Source organism: Bicyclus anynana, chromosome 9, assembly GCF_947172395.1.
Source record: "Bicyclus anynana chromosome 9, ilBicAnyn1.1, whole genome shotgun sequence".
Lineage (NCBI taxonomy): Eukaryota > Metazoa > Arthropoda > Insecta > Lepidoptera > Nymphalidae > Bicyclus > Bicyclus anynana.
In genome coordinates, this window is record NC_069091.1 from 13855596 (window position 1) to 13874088 (window position 18493).

The 18493-nt window shown below is 38.5% G+C and overlaps 3 protein-coding genes across 4 annotated transcripts in view; 2 read left to right on the forward strand and 1 right to left on the reverse strand.

Annotated features, from left to right (window-relative positions):
* Nucleotides 1-10410, reverse strand: part of LOC112053247 (pancreatic triacylglycerol lipase-like) — an 18216-nt gene extending 7806 nt beyond the window's left edge. The window contains exons 1-3 of one of the 2 annotated variants that reach the window (XM_052883338.1): nucleotides 10269-10410; nucleotides 7787-7950; nucleotides 1288-1411 (exon numbers count right to left, since the gene is read on the reverse strand). In XM_052883338.1, the coding sequence (XP_052739298.1) occupies nucleotides 1288-1411; nucleotides 7787-7897 (235 nt within the window). In that variant the 5' untranslated portion in view covers nucleotides 7898-7950; nucleotides 10269-10410. Of the gene's footprint in view, nucleotides 1-1287; nucleotides 1412-7786; nucleotides 7951-8765; nucleotides 10218-10268 lie in introns of those variants that run through there. The other variant, XM_052883337.1, reaches the window with a different exon arrangement.
* On the forward strand, nucleotides 10374-13273 carry LOC112053243 (coiled-coil domain-containing protein 85C-A). The gene has a single exon (XM_024092615.2). The coding sequence runs from the start codon at nucleotides 10736-10738 to the stop codon at nucleotides 11993-11995; it is 1260 nt and encodes a 419-aa protein (XP_023948383.2). The 5' UTR covers nucleotides 10374-10735; the 3' UTR covers nucleotides 11996-13273.
* A 448-nt stretch (nucleotides 13274-13721) lies between these two features.
* Nucleotides 13722-17703, forward strand: LOC112053229 (radial spoke head 1 homolog). The gene is made up of 5 exons (XM_024092591.2): nucleotides 13722-13769; nucleotides 14037-14190; nucleotides 14323-14519; nucleotides 15484-15757; nucleotides 17420-17703. Exons 1-5 carry the CDS (start codon nucleotides 13722-13724, stop codon nucleotides 17674-17676), a joined length of 930 nt encoding a protein of 309 aa, XP_023948359.2. The 3' UTR covers nucleotides 17677-17703.
* Nucleotides 17704-18493: the final 790 nt, after the last annotated feature.

Consider the following 18493-nt stretch of genomic DNA (forward strand, 5'->3'; position numbering starts at 1 on the left):
ACGGGCCGGCCCTGTCAATTAAGCCTCAAGAGCTGAGAAATAAAGGGGATTCATCACTGAAATGTCGTGGTTCGATCCCCGCCCGTTGGACTTTTGTCGTATCCGATTAGTTGGAGGGGAATTGGAATATTGGTCATATTTAAATGGATATGACAAATATTCTTTAAAAAGAAATAGTTTCTTAGAAGCCGTACTGCCGCAGACTCTTTAACTATTATCTCCATTTCAAAATCAGATATTCACTAGCACCGTATTTAGTAATATTAAATGGATAAGCCAAATACCTATTCTTTAAAAAATAAATGGTTTCTTATGAGCCGTAAACTATTATCTATATAAGTTAAGATTCCATTTCACAATCAGATATTCGCTAGCACCATATTTAGTAAGTTCGCATAAACCCAAAAAATAACGTCGCAAATATGCAAGCCCTTCGTTATATGAGGGGTATTGAACTGCATTATCGGTGAAAGTCATGGGAAAGGAAATGCAGAATACACTATGCACCGCCAGTTTCGTTGGCGCCAAAGCTTCTCGGGGGAGACTTTCACTTGATCGCAAAAATGTAGACATGAGATATACATATATACCTGTTGTATACGGGATACCTACGCTACACTTACAATATCCGCGTAAACATCTTTTTTAACCGACTTCGAAAAGGAGGAATTTCTCAAGTTGATCGGTATGACTTTTTTTAACTTTATATCCACTATTCCCGTTATCTATCAATCTGTAAGTAATCGCTCGCGTTTGTTTTTTTGAAGTTGGTTAAAAACACTTCACTTAATGGCCAGGCAGCATCAACTGCCCTGAGGATTATTTTTATTGGAGATTTAAAGTGTCGACAAAAGTTCTGGTCAGTGAAAAGTGTGATACTTTTGATACTGTTTCAGAATAATATTCTACAAAATCAGCCAAGTTATTTTAAGCTAAGTAACACTTTTTTTAGTACCTTTCTCACCTGGTACCTGCCCAAATGTCACAGAGTAAGTCTCCACAAACACGCAGGTATTCAAATTACATGAGACGGTACAAAAACCCAAGGTTGCTGTGTCAGGGTGTGTGTTGGGATCTTACTCTATTGTAACATAAGTAGTCAACTGTTCCGTTGTAAACAGAACTCTTTGTCCTGGAGGAAATTTATAACATTTTTACTGTTACTTATTTACTCCATTTATCAATTGCTCTTGGTATTAATGTATTTGATGTTCACTTTTTACGGAGAACATAGTAGGTGCCTACTTCTACGATCTTCGTAAATGCCTACTGAACAGGAAATGTTACCGTCTCTCAGCACGACAATAGGCAGAGTGTCGTCTCCGCCCGCGTAGCCGTGTATCAGCAGGATGCTCTCGTGCGACGGCTCCCAGCTGCTCTGACGGAGCCAGTCCTCGCTGAACAAGTCAACCTGAAACAGAGACTCATTCAATAAATCTAACAGTGTCGTCGTCTCATTGTTCTACGTTTGAGTAGGTATATAGAGTCAGGAATTTCATAAATGAAGAATATTAATGCCAACTTTTAAAAAGAAAATAAGTTCACACTAAACTATTAACCCGTTGTTAGAATACTCGTAGGTAGTCCATGGATTTGTATGAAACTATATTTATTTTAAATCCTATGAACAAGATATAATTTGTTTATGGTTGACGACGACGGCATAAGTAAGTACCTAAGTCTGTAGCTACGTTTACGAAGTTATCATTGACGTCTGTTCAACTTTTGGACTTAAATAAGCCTCGTGCATGGACTTCCAAACAACGGTCTCGAGCCGCCAGCATCCAGCGGCTCCCTGCAACTCGCTTTATGCCTCGATCGGTTGTGGGTTGACCAACCAGCGCTTTCTATTGCGCTTTGTTTATAAAGTATTTCATGGCAATTATAATTAAGTATAACAATTAAAATATACTTGTAGATGTTACAATTAAGATAAAGCAACCTACATATACTTATCTAGGGTGAAACATGAGGAATGCGTTACATTAGATGTGTAAAAACCTATGGGCTGCGGTACGCGCTTGCAAAACATCGCATTGTTTAGAGTTATCAGTTTTGTGAGTGTACAAGCTACTTACTCGTAACTATATGATATGACCCAACTTCGCTCGGGTAGCTCTAACTATCTGCAACCCGATAGATAACTTTGGTAGGTCTAATAGATATTTAAGACAGAATTTCAGGCTCCCACTGCTACTACAGTTACTAGTCCTTTTTTATGTATTTTGTACTTGATTTTAGTAAATACGTCTTCACAAAAATTTTAGAAATATCTTTTTATGAAACTCGAAAGATTATAAGAATTGTTTGCATTGTTATATGTTATAATACTTACCCATAACAAGCCATCGCTTAGATAACTATTGACTATCTTACACAATGAAGTGACGTATAAACAAGAAATCTGTCGATATTTAAAATGCAAATACATAGCAGTATATTTTTAAAAGCTGAAGTGGCAATAGGCAGGTCGCATAGTTTGAAGAGCCGATGGACGTTGGGGTCCCAAGGTGCTGGAATGGCTATCAAGTAGGTGGACCGAGGACATCAAGCGGGTTGCAGGGAGCTGCTGGATGCTGGCGGCTCGAGACCGTTGCGTTTAGAAGTCCATGCAAGAGGCTTATGTCCAGCAGTGGACGTCCATCGGCTGTCAATGATGTGTGTGATGATGATATTTTAAATTAAATATAATACTACAAGAGCCTACGATAAAAAATTATGAAGCTTAAAGTTTGTTAGACCGTCCTCATACGTAAGTATGAGTATGTAAGTAGGTACGGTAGAAAAGTATGGCTTTTGGACATCGATCTCATATGAGGTCAGTGCTTTTGGATCGTGATGGCTTTGCAAGCAAGTTTAAGGGTCCAGCTGGCCTATTCATTACTTTGGTCTTTATTGTCAATCTGTTAAAATAAACATCAAATCAATCGCCAAAATGTCATCTTGGATAGAAGCAGGTGTTACTTTGCGGAAGTTCATCATGAATATATAATAATTTATTTATTTTGCTATTATCCGCGAAAAGCCGACAAAGTCACGCGACAACGTCACCCAGGTGCGACGAAATACTCTCTACGTACGTAGAGAGTATTTCGTCCGGAACCGGAACATCCTCAGGAGATGTTGACTCTACAACGTGCAAAAATGTCATCTACCTACTGATGATATCCACCAGGAAGTACGGGATGACATTTGTTACATAGAATCTCAATTACGTGTATGCTAGTATTTATACCCTTATAGCTTATTTGTATACCCTTAGCTTCGTGGCAACCACTAAATCAATATCTTTAACGGTGTATTTGAAGGGTTGCTTCAAAGCTAAGTTAATTGAGAATGGGGAGTTAGGGACATGATTAAGTTACATTATTGCTGTTACAGTATCATTTTTGGAGTTTACTCCTTAAGAATCGATTTTTCATTTATACCCCCCGGTATGAAAAAATATGGGCAGTAAAATTCGATGAACGAATGACAGCGTTACGTTTTTGTGCGCAACCTATTCTGCGCACCTTTCACCGTGTGCTGCCGCCAACAGCGTGCCCGTATGAGCACGCAGCGTACATAGTGTATGCTGCAGGGCAACATACACTATGTACGCTATTTAGACAGTCGATCTAAAAGAGTAAACTCCATTCGTGCGTCGGAGCTGACATACACTTTTTTAATATATTTTTTTATATTTTTCAGGATTAAAAGAATAAGTGTTAATGCACAAAAATGTTTTTTTTTTTTATTCTTTACAAGTTAGCCCTTGACTACACTGTCACCTGATGGTAAGTGATGATGCAGTCTAAGATGGAAGCGGGCTAACTTGTTAGGAGGAGGATGAAAATCCACACCCCTTTCGGTTTCTACACGGCATCTACGCTAAATCGCTTGGCGGTACGTCTTTGTCGGTAGGGTGGTAACTAACCACGGCCGAAGCCTCCCACTAGCCAGACCCAGACAAATTAAGAAAATCTCAATCTGCCCAGCCGGGAATCGAACCCAGGACCTCCGTTTTGTAAATCCACCGCGTATACCACTGCGCCACGGAGGCCGTTAAAGATGTAGATATAAAATTACATTATGTCAGTAAGTATTTCCGTTAACACACAAAATAAATCATGTCTTTGAAAATTGAACTGGTAAGTAACCAGTAGGTACTACTTACTGCTAGCCCTAGTTTGGAGGGACACCTCAATAGCTTAGTAACGGACAACGGTATACCTCCATAGAACGATCTGACATAGATACCGTAGTATATATAATAGCTAGCAGCGGCGAAGAGCCCATACAGGCTGATTTCCGACGGGTTACCTTTTTAAAATCCACACATACATGTTCATTATTGTAATTATGTAGTATGAATTTCTTTTTCTTTAGGACGGCTTACCTTCGTCAAAATTCCATCCTTCGCCACTGATAGCTAGTATGATACTCTAAAAGTTATCTGCGTAATCAGTAGGTAATCTAGTTTATATATTTTTTACTGTTATTACTTGTACATATCTGTTCTGTGCTGATGTACGTATAAGACTACCTAGTGTCTTCGAAAGAAGCAGAGCCTTTTAATGTTAAATAAAAACCTTTTTTTAAAAGACTTATTCCCATGTGATTATAGAGATAAAAATAGCCACAAATAACTTGACCTATGAAGGCATGGTGTCATTCGGCTCACTGCTAAGCTCTCCTCTCAGAATAAGAGGGGTTAGGCCAATAGTCCATCACGCTGGCCCAATGCGGATTGGCAGACTTCACACACGCAGAGAATTAAGAAAATTCTCTGCAATGCAGGTTTCCTTACGATGTTTTCTATCACCGATTGAGACTCGTGATATTTAATTTCTTAAAATGCAAAACCGGAATCGAAACCACACCCTCCGGAATCGGAGGCAGAGGTCATATCCTTTGGGTTATCACGGCTAACCACTGGGATATCGTCGTATGTACGATCACGTAATACAATAGGTGAATACAAGCTTCAACCACATAGAGAGGTAGAGTAGGTTCATTGTGTTTCTATTGAACGAAGATCGATGCAAAGGTCACGCAGTAAGTCTACCAAAGGGCCAAGGTAGTGTGCTCATGTTACTGCGATAAGTATCTAATACCACAATGGCTAAGGGCGTATTACATGATCACTATTACAAGGTTTTTATTTTTTTATCAAGGACTTCGATCTCACATACTTTTTAATCATCATCATCTTTAAAAACCCATATTATCCTCACGAATCTCTTCTCAGAATGAGAATGGTAAGCAAAACACTTTTTATTTCCTAGGCCTTTATTGTATGTAGTTAGTTGTTGTACCTACGTCCTACCTACCTACCTTTTCGATGCTACTTCATTGTACCAAAAAAAAATCTTAGCATATCGTCTATGGACATACCATATCGTCTATGTTCGTAACCATTCAAACCATGAGTTCAAAAGCTTTCATTTTCAACCGAGTGATTAAAGAAGATGCAACAACTAATATCGGCATTACTACTTAAAATCGGAATTAAAATTTTAGTAAAATAATAAATATAATAATACAGAAGTTGCTGAAGCAGAATGCATTGTTCTGTTATGATTTTATGCTTATTTTAAAAAAATGGTATAAGTGAAAAATTAGCAAAAACTGAGTGATTTGCAATGCTTTTACAGACCTACGTGGGTATAAAGGTTCTAGGATCAAGCCCCATGTGTCTTTTTGAGTTATGGTAAAGGCAAAGACTCAACAGTGAGCCGTGATAGCTCAGTGGATATGACAGTGGATATGACCCCTGCTTCCGATTCCGGATGGTGTGGGTTCGAATCCGGTCAGGGGTATGCACCTCCAACTTTTCTGTTGCGTGCATTTACACAAATTAGATATCACGTGTCTCAAACGGTGAAGGAAAACGTCGTGAGGAAACCAGCATATGTGAGAATTTTCTTAATTCTCTGCGTGTGTGAAGTCGGCCAATCCGCATTGGGCCAGCGTGGTGGACTATTGGCCTAACCCTTCTCATTCTGAGAGGAGACTCGAGCTCAGCAGTGAGCTGAATATAGGTTGATAACGAACGAAAGACTCAACAGAAATGTTTCTCTGTACGAGTAAGTACGACAGTAGAGTCGCACGCACTTTTCGCCGTTATTCGCGCCTCGAGAATACAAAGCAGATTTTGTGTTTAGAAAGTTTTCTACTCATAAATTATACATTATTTTCATTATTATGTTACATTCTTTTCAATATATTAAATTTGTTTGTCTAGGCATAGCAGGCATATAAATTTTAGGAAATATTTCATCACTCAACCTATTTGCGAAAGCATAGAATTACTAAAACTGTTTAGTAATTCTATATAAAAAAAAAGTCTTTCAAACATAATAAAAATTTTAATAAAAAAAATACAACCGACTTCAAAACCTAAAAACGTACCCACTAAACTAAAAAGTGAAAAATAACATTATAATATGTTCTACCTGCTGATCAGTATGAAGGCGGTGCTAAGCCGGTGATGTATTAATTCAAGCCATGTGAGAATATCTTATAGATTTAGATTTTGCAGACAGTGTTGTTTCGTGTGGTCCTGTCAGAAATGGCTTAAATTAAGACAACTAAGCTAACCGGCTAAGCACCGCCTTCATATTGATCAGCAGGTAGAACATATTATAATGTTATTTTTCACTTTTTAGTTTAGTGGGTACGTTTTTAGGTTTTGAAGTCGGTTGTATTTTTTTTATTAAAATTTTTATTATTTTTCCATTTTTAGTGTAAAATTTCATCTCAAACGAATACATGACCCCTAATGACAGTCACAACCCATCTTGGTACAAAATTCTCAGCAATACAAATTAATCAAGCCCAAGCACAAGGTTACCGTAAACCGTTAAGGAGTTCCCTTAATTGACCTTGGTCTTCATCATCAGACCCCTAATAACAGATACAACTCATCTAGGTAGAAAGTTCTCAGCAATAGGAATTAATCAATGCCAAACACAAGGTAGTTACTGTAAACTATTAAGGAGTTCCCTTAATTGTCCTTGGTCTTCATCACCAACCCACTAAATGACAGTCACAACCTATCTATTTGGAAAGTTCTCATTAATACAAATCAATCAAGCCCAAACACAAGGTAACTGCTGTAAATCGCCGAGGAGTTCCCTCGTCTGTTTTGTGGCTTCATCATCAGGTCGATTTTAAACCTTCATAAAATTGTAGTGCTTAAAAGTAGTAAATGGAAAAGTATACGAACATACTAGACACCCATATAATTTTCGAAAGTTCCCCTCAATTTCTCCAGGATTCCATCATCAGATCTTGACATGATGGCAATGGGACCAAATGGGGACTATACCGTTTCAAACAAAAAAAGAATTATTGAAATCGGTCCAGGCGTCTTTGAGTAATCGGTGTACATACATAAAAAAAAAAAAATATCGACCGAATTGAGAACCTCCTCCTTTTTGAAGTCGGTTAAAAACATGGATTAAAAAAGCCTGAATTTACCTCGAACTTCAAAGTAAAGTCGACTTTAATCGCTATTACTTATAGTTTACTTCGACGCACTGTTGAGCACGAGTCTCCTCTCAGAGAGAGAGGGGTTAGTCTTAGTCCACCACGCAGACCTGATGCGGATTGGCAGACTTCACGCTCGTAGAGAATTACACTTCACCGTTTCACTGTCGTTCGTTTACCGTCACACAACTGAAAAATTTTAGATGCATGTCCCGACCGGATTCGAACCTACGCCCTCCGAATTGAAGGCTATCATTCACTCCACTGGGCTATCACGGCTCTTTTGAAGAAGAAGCTAAGAGTAGGTACTAACCTCTTTTTTAAACGGTTCAGCTTCAGTATACAAGTTAATAGTGACGTTCGGATCAGGACAAGGCTCTCGCTCCCGGCGCCACACGCAATCCTCCATCGTGGAGTTAAACATGTCCGTGTTGAGGAACAACGCTTCCTTGATGGGCTTCCGTTGGGCCTCCACCACTGGAAAGAGCGACAAGTTGTGGTGAAGAATTTGTGAAGTTGTGAAGAAGTTCAATTCAACTCGAGAAGGGCTGGCTCATTTTTTGGGCAAAGGATCAGCCTGGCTGATCGCGGAAATGCAGCCAGTATTTTTGCCACCATTCCAGGTAGACGTGATTTGTATAAATATTAGGATAAATTAGCTTAAGTTCCCTATTGTACAAAGAAAAAAAAAATTGTATTCTACACTTCAAGGGTTGGGTTCAATATGGGTTGATGACGACACTTCAAGGCACTGCTTCCATTGCATGATGTAAAAACTGCATTTTTGTCTAAAGACTAGCGGACGCCCGCGACTTCGTCCGCGTGCAAATCAATGTATACTTTTAACCCCTATTTCTCCTCTTAGGGATTTAATTTTAAAAATTCTTGAATCACATTATATTTCGTAATTTGTTCATGATTTATAACAACATTTTAAAACTGTAACACTAAAAATTAAGGATTTTCCATACAAACTTTCAACCCCTTTCTATTTTTATTTTAAGGTCAAAAAGTACCTTATATTTTGCTCCAAGGTCCCATTTACTATTTATCTTGAAAGTTTCAGCCGTTTAGTCGTAAAAAGGTAACATACAGACAGACTTACTTTCGCATTTAAATTCAATAGCCGGTTATATTAATACAAATTTTACAATTTAGATAAATAATTCTATATCAAAACATTCCAAAAATAACGAAATTACCAAACTTCACGCATAATTTTTATTCTACTCACGCTTACATTTCATAAACATCACATATTCCAAATATTCACGTATAAAAACTTTACATACCGCAGGCAAATAACGCAAGCGCGACAATCGCGCCCAATTCGCGCGCCATCCTTGCCAACAACTGCCACTGGGACATTCAGTACTGACTGCACGTACTGTAGCGAGGAGTCGGGTCCCACTACTGTGGTTACGATGTGAATGCAATCGTGTGAAATATAGTATTGCCAATGTATAGATTACGGCCTCGGTCGCTTGCGGAGCGCCGGTGAATTTCAGGAGTTAGGACTTCGGGTACATTTTCTTAAATAACTTGGAAACTATTTATTTCAGAATTACAAAAAAAAATTTAAAATCCTCATATCAACAAGACCTTTCATTTGATGTGTCGCATGATGCAGTTTGAATTTCTTTTTGTATTTTCCATCTTGCCCCCCAAAAGTGATCTTCATATTCAAAAATTTCATACTTTAAAAATTTTCCAGAAATTTTTAAGTAAAAAGCTTATTTCTGTATTTTTCTCTATATATATATATTTATAATTTTTTAATAGTGTTTATATCAACATTGTTTTTTTTTAAAGGACAAATAAATAAATGAAACTTATAACAACGATATTGTATACTAGAGACAGGGCACTAGCGCATCAAAACTGAGGCAGACAAATGTGCATAATTGTCTTGATCTCATTTAGTCGTTTATTAAACAACTAAAGTTATATAAACACCTAATAAGTCAATAAATATTGTCTAAAATGTCGAGTTGTGGTTGTCTATTTAGGAAGTGTAAAAACTATAAATACAAAAATATATAATGAAATTAAACACAAAATTGTGCAAGTGTAAAATAAATTAATAAAGTATAAAATAATAATTCGGTTAGGCTATTGAGGTATAATCCGTGATAGCCCAGTGGATATGACCTCTACCTCCGATTACGAAGGGTTTGAATTCGGTCCGGGGCATGCACCACCAACTTTTCAGTTGTGTGCATTTTAACAAATTAAAAATCACGTGTCTCAAACCGTGAACATGCATACCAGAGAATTTTCTTAATTCTCTGCGTGTCCGCCAATCCGCATTGGGCCAGCGTGGTGGACTGTTGGCCTAATCCTTCTCATTGTGTGAGGAGACTCGAGCTCAGCAGTGAGCCGAATATGGGTTGATACGAATTTCGGTAGCAATGCTACCTATTAATTTCTAGCACAGTCTTTAATTTGAGCGGAGAAAATAATATTTTTCTTGTTAAAAAGACATCCAAAGGCTAGAGTCACAAAAATATATTATTTGTAGTAAAAAATTCAATAAAGGTAACTTGTAGTCAGAGATTTTTAACTTTGAAATTATGAGATAAGTTAGATAGTACAATCCTGTAGTTGGTTATAAAGAGACTAAATTAGTGCCCGCATATAGGTTTTTCAACATTGTGGTACTTATTGAAAATATTTCTTGTGTTAAGTATTTGATGTCTTCTGTTACATCACAATGTGAGAGCAAAAAAAAAGCAGCGAAATCGTACCATCGTAGTGTAGCTAGGAATTTGTATGTGTTCAGTGTGAATGAGTACCTGCGACACGTATGTGTGCGTACACAGGTAAGAGAGAGTGCGGCAGAGCGGGACGGGGACGCCGCGAAGCCTTCGACTGCGTAGAGTCTCTGCGCAGGCGCAGGTATCGCCGAGCCAGTCACAACCGCGCGCCCCGCGCGTGCCCGCGTTTTCTCGTCATTCAGAGTCTCCGCCGTAACCTGTTTTCCGCAAACAACACCAATACAACCTCAAAACTGACATGCAAACCGCTAATCATCAATTACAAACATAACTCGCAACATCGCAAACCCAGTCCGCAGTGTGAACCCTGAAGCGATATTTAATTGTGTGAATGCCACGGTCCGCAGCCTACGCAGCCGGCGACGTTCCCCACCTCCGTTCATTCAAGGACCAGCCGTTGAACTCATGTTGCTACAATTGTACGAACGCAATCCTCGTGGTTTGGAAATGTGCCTAGATATCCACACGAATACGCGACTGAACTGATGACCGTTCGCGAATCGGTGCCAACGACAATGTCAATCAGACAAAATTCAGGCGAATTCACTAAACACAAACAACAACAACTAGGTAAACAGGGCCCAGAACCGGTCAACTTTCCACCGCGCTATCATCCGCCGCCACCTGCCGCTGCGGGCTCGAAACTAGCCACTACAGACGCAGCCGCTAAAGAGTTTAAACCTCCTCACGCTGTGAAACAAGTTATAGATCCCATTTCATTACAATACCCGGTGGGTATTCAGAGTTCTATGCCAGTTTTGTATCCTAGTGGCCCATATCCGCAAGTGAAATATCTTCAGGGTTACCCGATTGGATATCCCGTTCCTGCTGCCGCCCTTCGTGCATTGAGACCACCAGGTGAGATAGTGACGAAAGCGATTGTTCACGAGCCCGTCGAGACCACGGCTCGGGCGAGAAGTGCCGACGACACTCAGAGAGTACAACGTAACTTTGAAGAAGAGCAAATTCATAGGCGCTCCGCTGACATGCTTAAGTTTACGAAGCGTATAGAATCTGACGGCGCCAGACAACCCGCAGATCAGAGGCGGCAAATTCAAACACTTTTAGATGAAATAAAAGCATTGAAGGAGGCCAATCGTCGCTTAAGTGAAGATAATCAAGAACTTCGCGACTTGTGTTGTTTTTTGGATGACGATCGCCAAAAAGGACGAAAGTTGGCACGGGAATGGCAAAGGTTCGGTCGGTATACTGCTTCTGTAATGCGACAAGAAGTGTCAGCATATCAGAGTAAATTGCGAGAGTTAGACGACAAACAACAGGAGTTGATAAGAGACAACTTAGAATTAAAAGAATTATGTTTATATCTTGATGAAGAAAGAGAAAGGAGTACGTGCGTTAATTGCCGACGTGCTGCTGGAAGAGAAAGAGATGACGGAGATGGTAGCAGCAGTGGAACAAATGCCGAAGAAATAGCTCGACCTCCAGCGCCTACAGTGTCTATGACGCATCCGCAACTCGCAGAACGTACAGTTCAATATGTTCGAGATTTAGAACAAAAAGTACGACGTTTAGAAGCTGAAAAAGGTGTTGGGACGGGGCACAACGAAAGACCCGAAGCCGTAGTTCGTGCTCTTCAAGTTCTAGAAGTAAGAGAAAGAGTAGAAAGGGAAAGAAGAAGGCCAGCGCCAGATTTAGACTCTGGTGAACAGGCACTAGTGCGAGAAATGTGTAATGTAGTTTGGGGTAAACTAGAGGAAGCTCCGCCGCAAGCACCTCCGCGTTGATTGATATTGATATGTGAAAAGAAAAAGGTCGTAAACAAAAGGAAGTGAAAGAAATCTGTTTAAAATTCAACATTTGATTGGAATTTGCCTCGATTGAGGCCATGGTGAACGAAGTCGACCGCATGACCTACAGCCTGCTTTAGGTACCGGCCTTGTTTATCAATCAGTTGTAACAGAACTTTTAGTTGTTAATCAAAAACATTAGTAATTACGAACGTAGTAAGTTATGAAACGCGTACTCGCTTGCCAGAAACAATTTAATATTTTGCCTAACTTTTTGACAAAAATGAAACCTTAAAGTACAAAATTAGGGATAAGTTTACGGAGTTATAATCACTTAAGTTCCAATTGCCTTTGTTATATACTAAAATTGCGACATCCTTGTAAGATCGTATGCCATAGTATTTGCTTGTGCTATGAAAAAATCTAATGTTAAGTAGTTAGCTATAATTTTAACGCCTATAATTTTGTTATATTAAATTCAAAGATGGATATTAGGTTTAATGAGGCTAAAATAATTTATAAAGTCTGTGATTGGCCGTCATTTGAAAGAGCTGGATCTAATTTAACTTAATGTACTTTGATGTAAAGGATTGCCTGAAACATGCTTGCCAAAGTTTGCCATTTCGAAATAATAAAACAATTATAAATTTTATATTGCTTGGTTACACCAATATAGCCAATTATGTTATTCTTCTTTTAATTGAGACATATTAATCATTACTGCTACTCAAACCAAGCCCATTATCAAAGATTTTAGACTATTAGATATGTCACTAGCTCGTCGAAACTGAGGCAAATTAAAGTGCCTTATTGTTTTAATTTCATTTAGTCACAAAGCAAATATAGTATAACAAATAATACCTAAATATTTGTCTATAATGTCGAGGAAGTTTAAAAACTATATATACATAAATATAATATAATGTCAGTAAACACAAAATTGTACATGTGTGCGCTCAGTGTAGTAGTTAAATTCGTATCACTTTTTGCGGTGATTTCATAGGCACGTAACATATCTAATAGTTTAAAATCGTTGCCCATTGTGTTATTTCTATTTTTAATATTGTTTGAATCTTAGATTTTAAAATTAGAAGTTGCTATTTATACCGCATTAATGCCTGTATCTAGTCATAGCCGACCATTAGAAGTTTTGTTTTCGTTACATTCAAAATGTCCAGCTCTATCCATTTGCCCTGCTTTCTGTAGTATGTCGTGTGTTATTGATGTTTTAATTTATTTATGATGTCTTTGAAAAAAAAATATTTCTGTTTTTAACTTTTTGTTTTAATTATGTACCTTAATTGCCTAAATAGAGCTTTTGCTCTGTTTTCTTACTTATTACCTATCTGGCAGACGCTTTCACCCGCGTATCTCCCGGTCCCGTGGGAATACGGAAACAAAATATAGTCTGCGCTACTCACAGTTAATGTAGTTTTCCATCGGTGAAAGAATTTTTAAAATCAGTTAAATAATTAAGGCGCGAAAGCGTAACAAATAAACAAACTCAAATTCGCATTCCTACTATGTTAGGAAATTTTTATTACATTTGTTTGTTGAAAGTTTTTATTATTTTTGTCATTTAAAAAATGAATTATCATTAACTAATCATTAGTCAAAAGTGCTGTTATGACATTTTTGTCATCATTTTATAATTGTCAGTGGCTCAATGTTTAATGTTTACAACTCGATCGCATTTTTATTTGAACAAGTTATTTGAATAACAATGGCGGAAGATAAAGGTGAAGGACCCGAAGATGAGGACACGATTGGTGTAAATATTTAAATATTTGCGCATTATCTATTTAATTACCTTATACTTACCTACCTACCTAACATTAAAAGTAATTTGGATCGAACTACGATAGAACCTAGGGAACCTAGCCTTACCTACTTACAAATAATTTAATATCCTGACTGTACCATGTAATTTCCAACACCGAAAATTTAGTTTGTGAATTTGCCATTAATTTATCATGTTTTCAAACGCGCCTGCTATAATTTTGATAGCAATAATACACATTATATTAATTGCTTTTAGATTTACGTAGGCTATCGCAACGCTGAAGGCGACAGACATGGCGAAGGTTGGGCCCTGCTGCCTAACGGAGACTTTTACCAGGGCTGCTACTGCCGGGGCATGAGGAACGGAAAAGGATTATATGTTTTTCTTAAAAATGGAGCGAGATATGAAGGTAAAATTTTCAACATCTCTATCATCATATCTGCTATGATTATTGGCAAATCCGAATTGAAGGCAGAGATCAAATCGACCAGGGTATCACGACTCTAACATAAGACTATTATGGTAGGTATATCTCTTTCAGGCGAGTGGCGTAAGGCGATGAAGTACGGAGTAGGCACAATGCTATACCCTGATGGATCACGCTACGAAGGCGATTGGAGGCATGACCTGAAGCACGGCTTCGGTGCCTACTATTACCCGAACAATGACATTTACGAAGGAGCCTGGTTTAAGGGCAAGCGACACGGCTTAGGAACGTATTTCTTCGCTGAATATCAGGTGAATCATACCTTCCTACCTATTAAAGTAAAAGCCGTGATATGACCTCTGCCTCCGATTCCGGAGGGTGTGGGTTCGTGTTCGGTCCGGGGCATGCACCTCCAACTTTTCAGTTGTGTGCATTTCAAGAAATTAAATATCACTCGTCTCAATCGGTGAAGGAAAACATCGTGAGGAAACCTGCATACCAGAGAATTATCTTATTTCTCTGCGTGTGTGAAGTCTGCCAATCCGCATTGGGCCAGCGTGGTGGACTATACCTTATGCCTTACCCCTCTCATTCTGAGAGGAGACTCGAGCTCAGCAGTGAGCCGAATATGGGTTGATGATGACGACCTATTAAAGTAAATACCTATGAAAATATATTTCATTTATTGTACACAGAAAAACATTTTCGGATTGTTTATTCAATGGCAAGTTAACCTTAGACAGTGGGCTTGTACACTACTTCTGTTTATCTATTATTACATCCACGTGGTTCCCGTTCCCGTAGGAATACGGGAATAAAATAGACATAGGCTATAGCACTCAGAGATAGTGTAGCTTCCCATCAGTGAAAGAAATATTTTCAAATCGGTTTAGTAGTTTCAATTTTTTCCTATTTTTTAAATTCGACGCAAAAAGAGGGGTTTTATAAGTTTGACGTGTCTGTCTGTCTGTCTGTGGCACCATAGCTGCCGAACGGATCAAACGATGTCAATATAGTTTTTTTTTTTTGTATTAAAGATGTACCAGTGTTCATAAACATGTTCGATGAAAATCGGTCGAAAAAATTAAAAAAAAAATCTGCAAAAATATACTCGAGTGTTGTCCCAAATGAAAGCGCATTATAAGATAATATTATGACTGTAATTAATAATTTCATGACCTTCGAGGGTTTTCAAAATTTTCAACGTTATGTTATTTATATCAACCTATCTATCTTAAATTATTTCGTGGTTTTTACATTTTTCACGTTTTTTAGATTAAGTTTATGGGCACTTGGGTGGAGGGTGCTATAGAAGGACCCGGGCAAATTATATATCCAAGAGTGAGATACCATGGATCATGGGTCAAAGGAAAGCCAAAAGGACCAGGTTGCTTCGTGTTCGATACTAATTGCATGCAGCATGGCTTTTACTTGCTCAAGAAGGATCCAGACTTCGAAGAATACGGAGAAGCCGAGGAAGAAAAGGAAGACAAAATTCCCAAGGAGAGGGAGGCGGAAGAAGAAGAATTTGAGATAGATGAAACGTTAGGTAAATGTGACACTTGCACTTTCTTTTTGATTTGAGGACAGTTTGGATAAAGTCGTACCAATCTTAACAACTGGGCAATATAAGTAGGTACATGTAATGTTATGTAGATCAGATCTATGCCTGATCTTCAGGAAACTATGGCTCCAAAACATAATTTACTTGTACATTGCGTTTTACTTTCGATAATATCTAAAATGTGCAGTTTCATAGAAGAAATGTATGTCCAAATACTGCGTAGTGGTACCACATTCGACACTTGTTTTATATAGGAACCTATGTTCTGGGTCATTGTATCTATTACTACAGTCGGTAGGTCGGAAAATTCGGCTTAGAAAATATGCAAATGAACCGAGAAAGCTGAATTAAAAAAGCATAACTTCAAATTCGACCAAGATTTTTTATGTGCATTTTCCGCCATCTTAAAAAAATTTTAATAAAAAAATTCAACCGACTTCCAACTCAAAAATTAACCTAAACTAAAAAGCAAAAAATAACATCTTACCTATGTGCTACCTTCTGATCAGTTTGAAGGCGGTGCCAAGCCAGTGATGTTTTAATTCAAGCCGTTTAAATTACAAAATTTCTGTGGTTCTCTCAGAAACGGCTTTAATTAAAACATGACACTGGATTGGCACCGCCTTCAAACTGATCAGAAGGTAGCACATAGGTAAGATGTTATTTTTTGCTTTTTAGTTTAGGTTAATTTTTGAGTTGGAAGTCGGTTGAATTTTTTTATTAAAATTTTTATTTTTTAATTTTTAGTGTTAGCACACCTACTGAGTATGAACAAACCTACTGACTGTCTGACTGTCCTCCGTCTTCATCACCAGACCCCCTATGCAGTCACAATCCATATGGGTGGAAAGTTCTCATCAATATAAAATTTATCAAGTCTAAACACAAGGTAGCTACTGTGAACCGTCGAGGAGTTCCCTTAACTCTCCTTCATCTTCATCACCAGACCCCTAATACAGTCACAACCTATCCAGGTGGAAAGTTCTCATCAATACAAAATTATCAAGTCAAAACACAAGGCAGCTACTATGAACCGTTGAGGAGTTCTCTTAACTGTCCTTCGTCTTCATCATCAGACCCTTAATACAGTTACAAACCATCTAGGTGGAAAGTTCTCATCAATACAAATAAATCAAGTCCAAACAAAAGGTACCTGCTGTAAATCGTTGACGAGTTCCATCGTCTGTGTTTCGGCTCCATCATCAGACCAACTCCAGACCTTCATAAAATTGTAGTGGCTTAAAATACCTTATGGAAACACTAACAAACGCACTAGCCGTCTTTACGATTTTCAAAAGTTCCCCTCAATTTCTCCAGGATGCCATCATCAGATCCTGACATGAAAAAAATGGGACCACCCTGGAAACAAACCCTTTAAAACAAAAAAAGAATTTTTAAAATCGGTCCACAAATGACGGAATTATCGCTGGACATACATAAAAAAAAAAAAAAAAAAAAAAAAAAAACATACATACAGCCGAACGTAGAACCTCCTCCTTTTTGGAAGTCGGTTAAAAAAGGGTTTCATTCAGTTTTACAACAACTCGGTTCTCGGTTGAGATACGAAAATTTTGACTGATTGCTTTTTTTGTAGCTCTTTAAATTAATTAAGGTTGGTTTATTAAAGCTATTTTTCATTTTATTTAGGTAAAGTAGCAATATGGCGTGCACGCAATGTGACGGCATATATGGCGGAGTTCCTCCCGCCGGAGCCGGTGCCACTGCCAGTGCACGACTCCGTGCCCTCCCTCACTGACGAGAGTGTGGAAACTGACGTCCTCCGCTTTGAGCCCTCCACCCTCACCGCGGAGGAGGGCGACGATGACAACGACTCCTGGCTGCTGCACCGACAGCAATTCCTCGAGGAGACCGAGCGCTCCCTCCCGCGGGCGAACGAAGACTAACTAATAATACAAACTATAGTTCCTTGTTGTTATTGTTTTATTGTGGACAACATCCTTTCTTTTTTTTTTTTTTATTCTTTACAAGTTAGCCCTTGATTTAGCACAATCTCACCTGATGGTAAGTCATGATGCAATCTAAGATGGAAGCGAGCTAACTTGTGAGGAGGATGAAAATCCACACCCCTTTCGGTTTCTACACGACATCGTACCGGAACGCTAAATCGCTTGGCGGTACGTCTTTGTCGGTAGGGTGGTAACTAGCCACGACCGAAGCCTCCCACCAGCCAGACCTGGACCAATTAAGAAAACCTCAATCGGCCCAGCCGGGGATCGAACCCAGGAATAAAATCCAATTAGGTGCAGAACCTAGGTTTGAATAGGGCTTACTAGATAACTAGACGAATTTGATATTTAACCTGCTTTGACGAAGTTTTGTAGTCAATCCTTTTTGATCTTTAGTAGTAGTTACTATAAGGCTTATTAGTTTCACGTATAATTTGAAGTACTCTATCATGCATCCAACCAACAAGTGCCTTGCTGTTCCTATTGCCTCACCATAAGTTTATGGGCTTTCCCCCATCATACTAAGTTACACTGATCAGGAAGAGTCATTTGAAAGTCCTTAAGATAGAATTTTAAAAAGGCAGGAGACCAATACAATGATAGTAATAGTAGTAGAATATCTTAACTAGAAACTACCTTCGCCCATCTTAATTTTAGTATGAAATATCCTGGCTAAATTATTATTAACCATTATTAACTACCGTTAATGATAGTTTGGCCAGGCGTTTTGTTGGCAACCTACTCGCAACATATT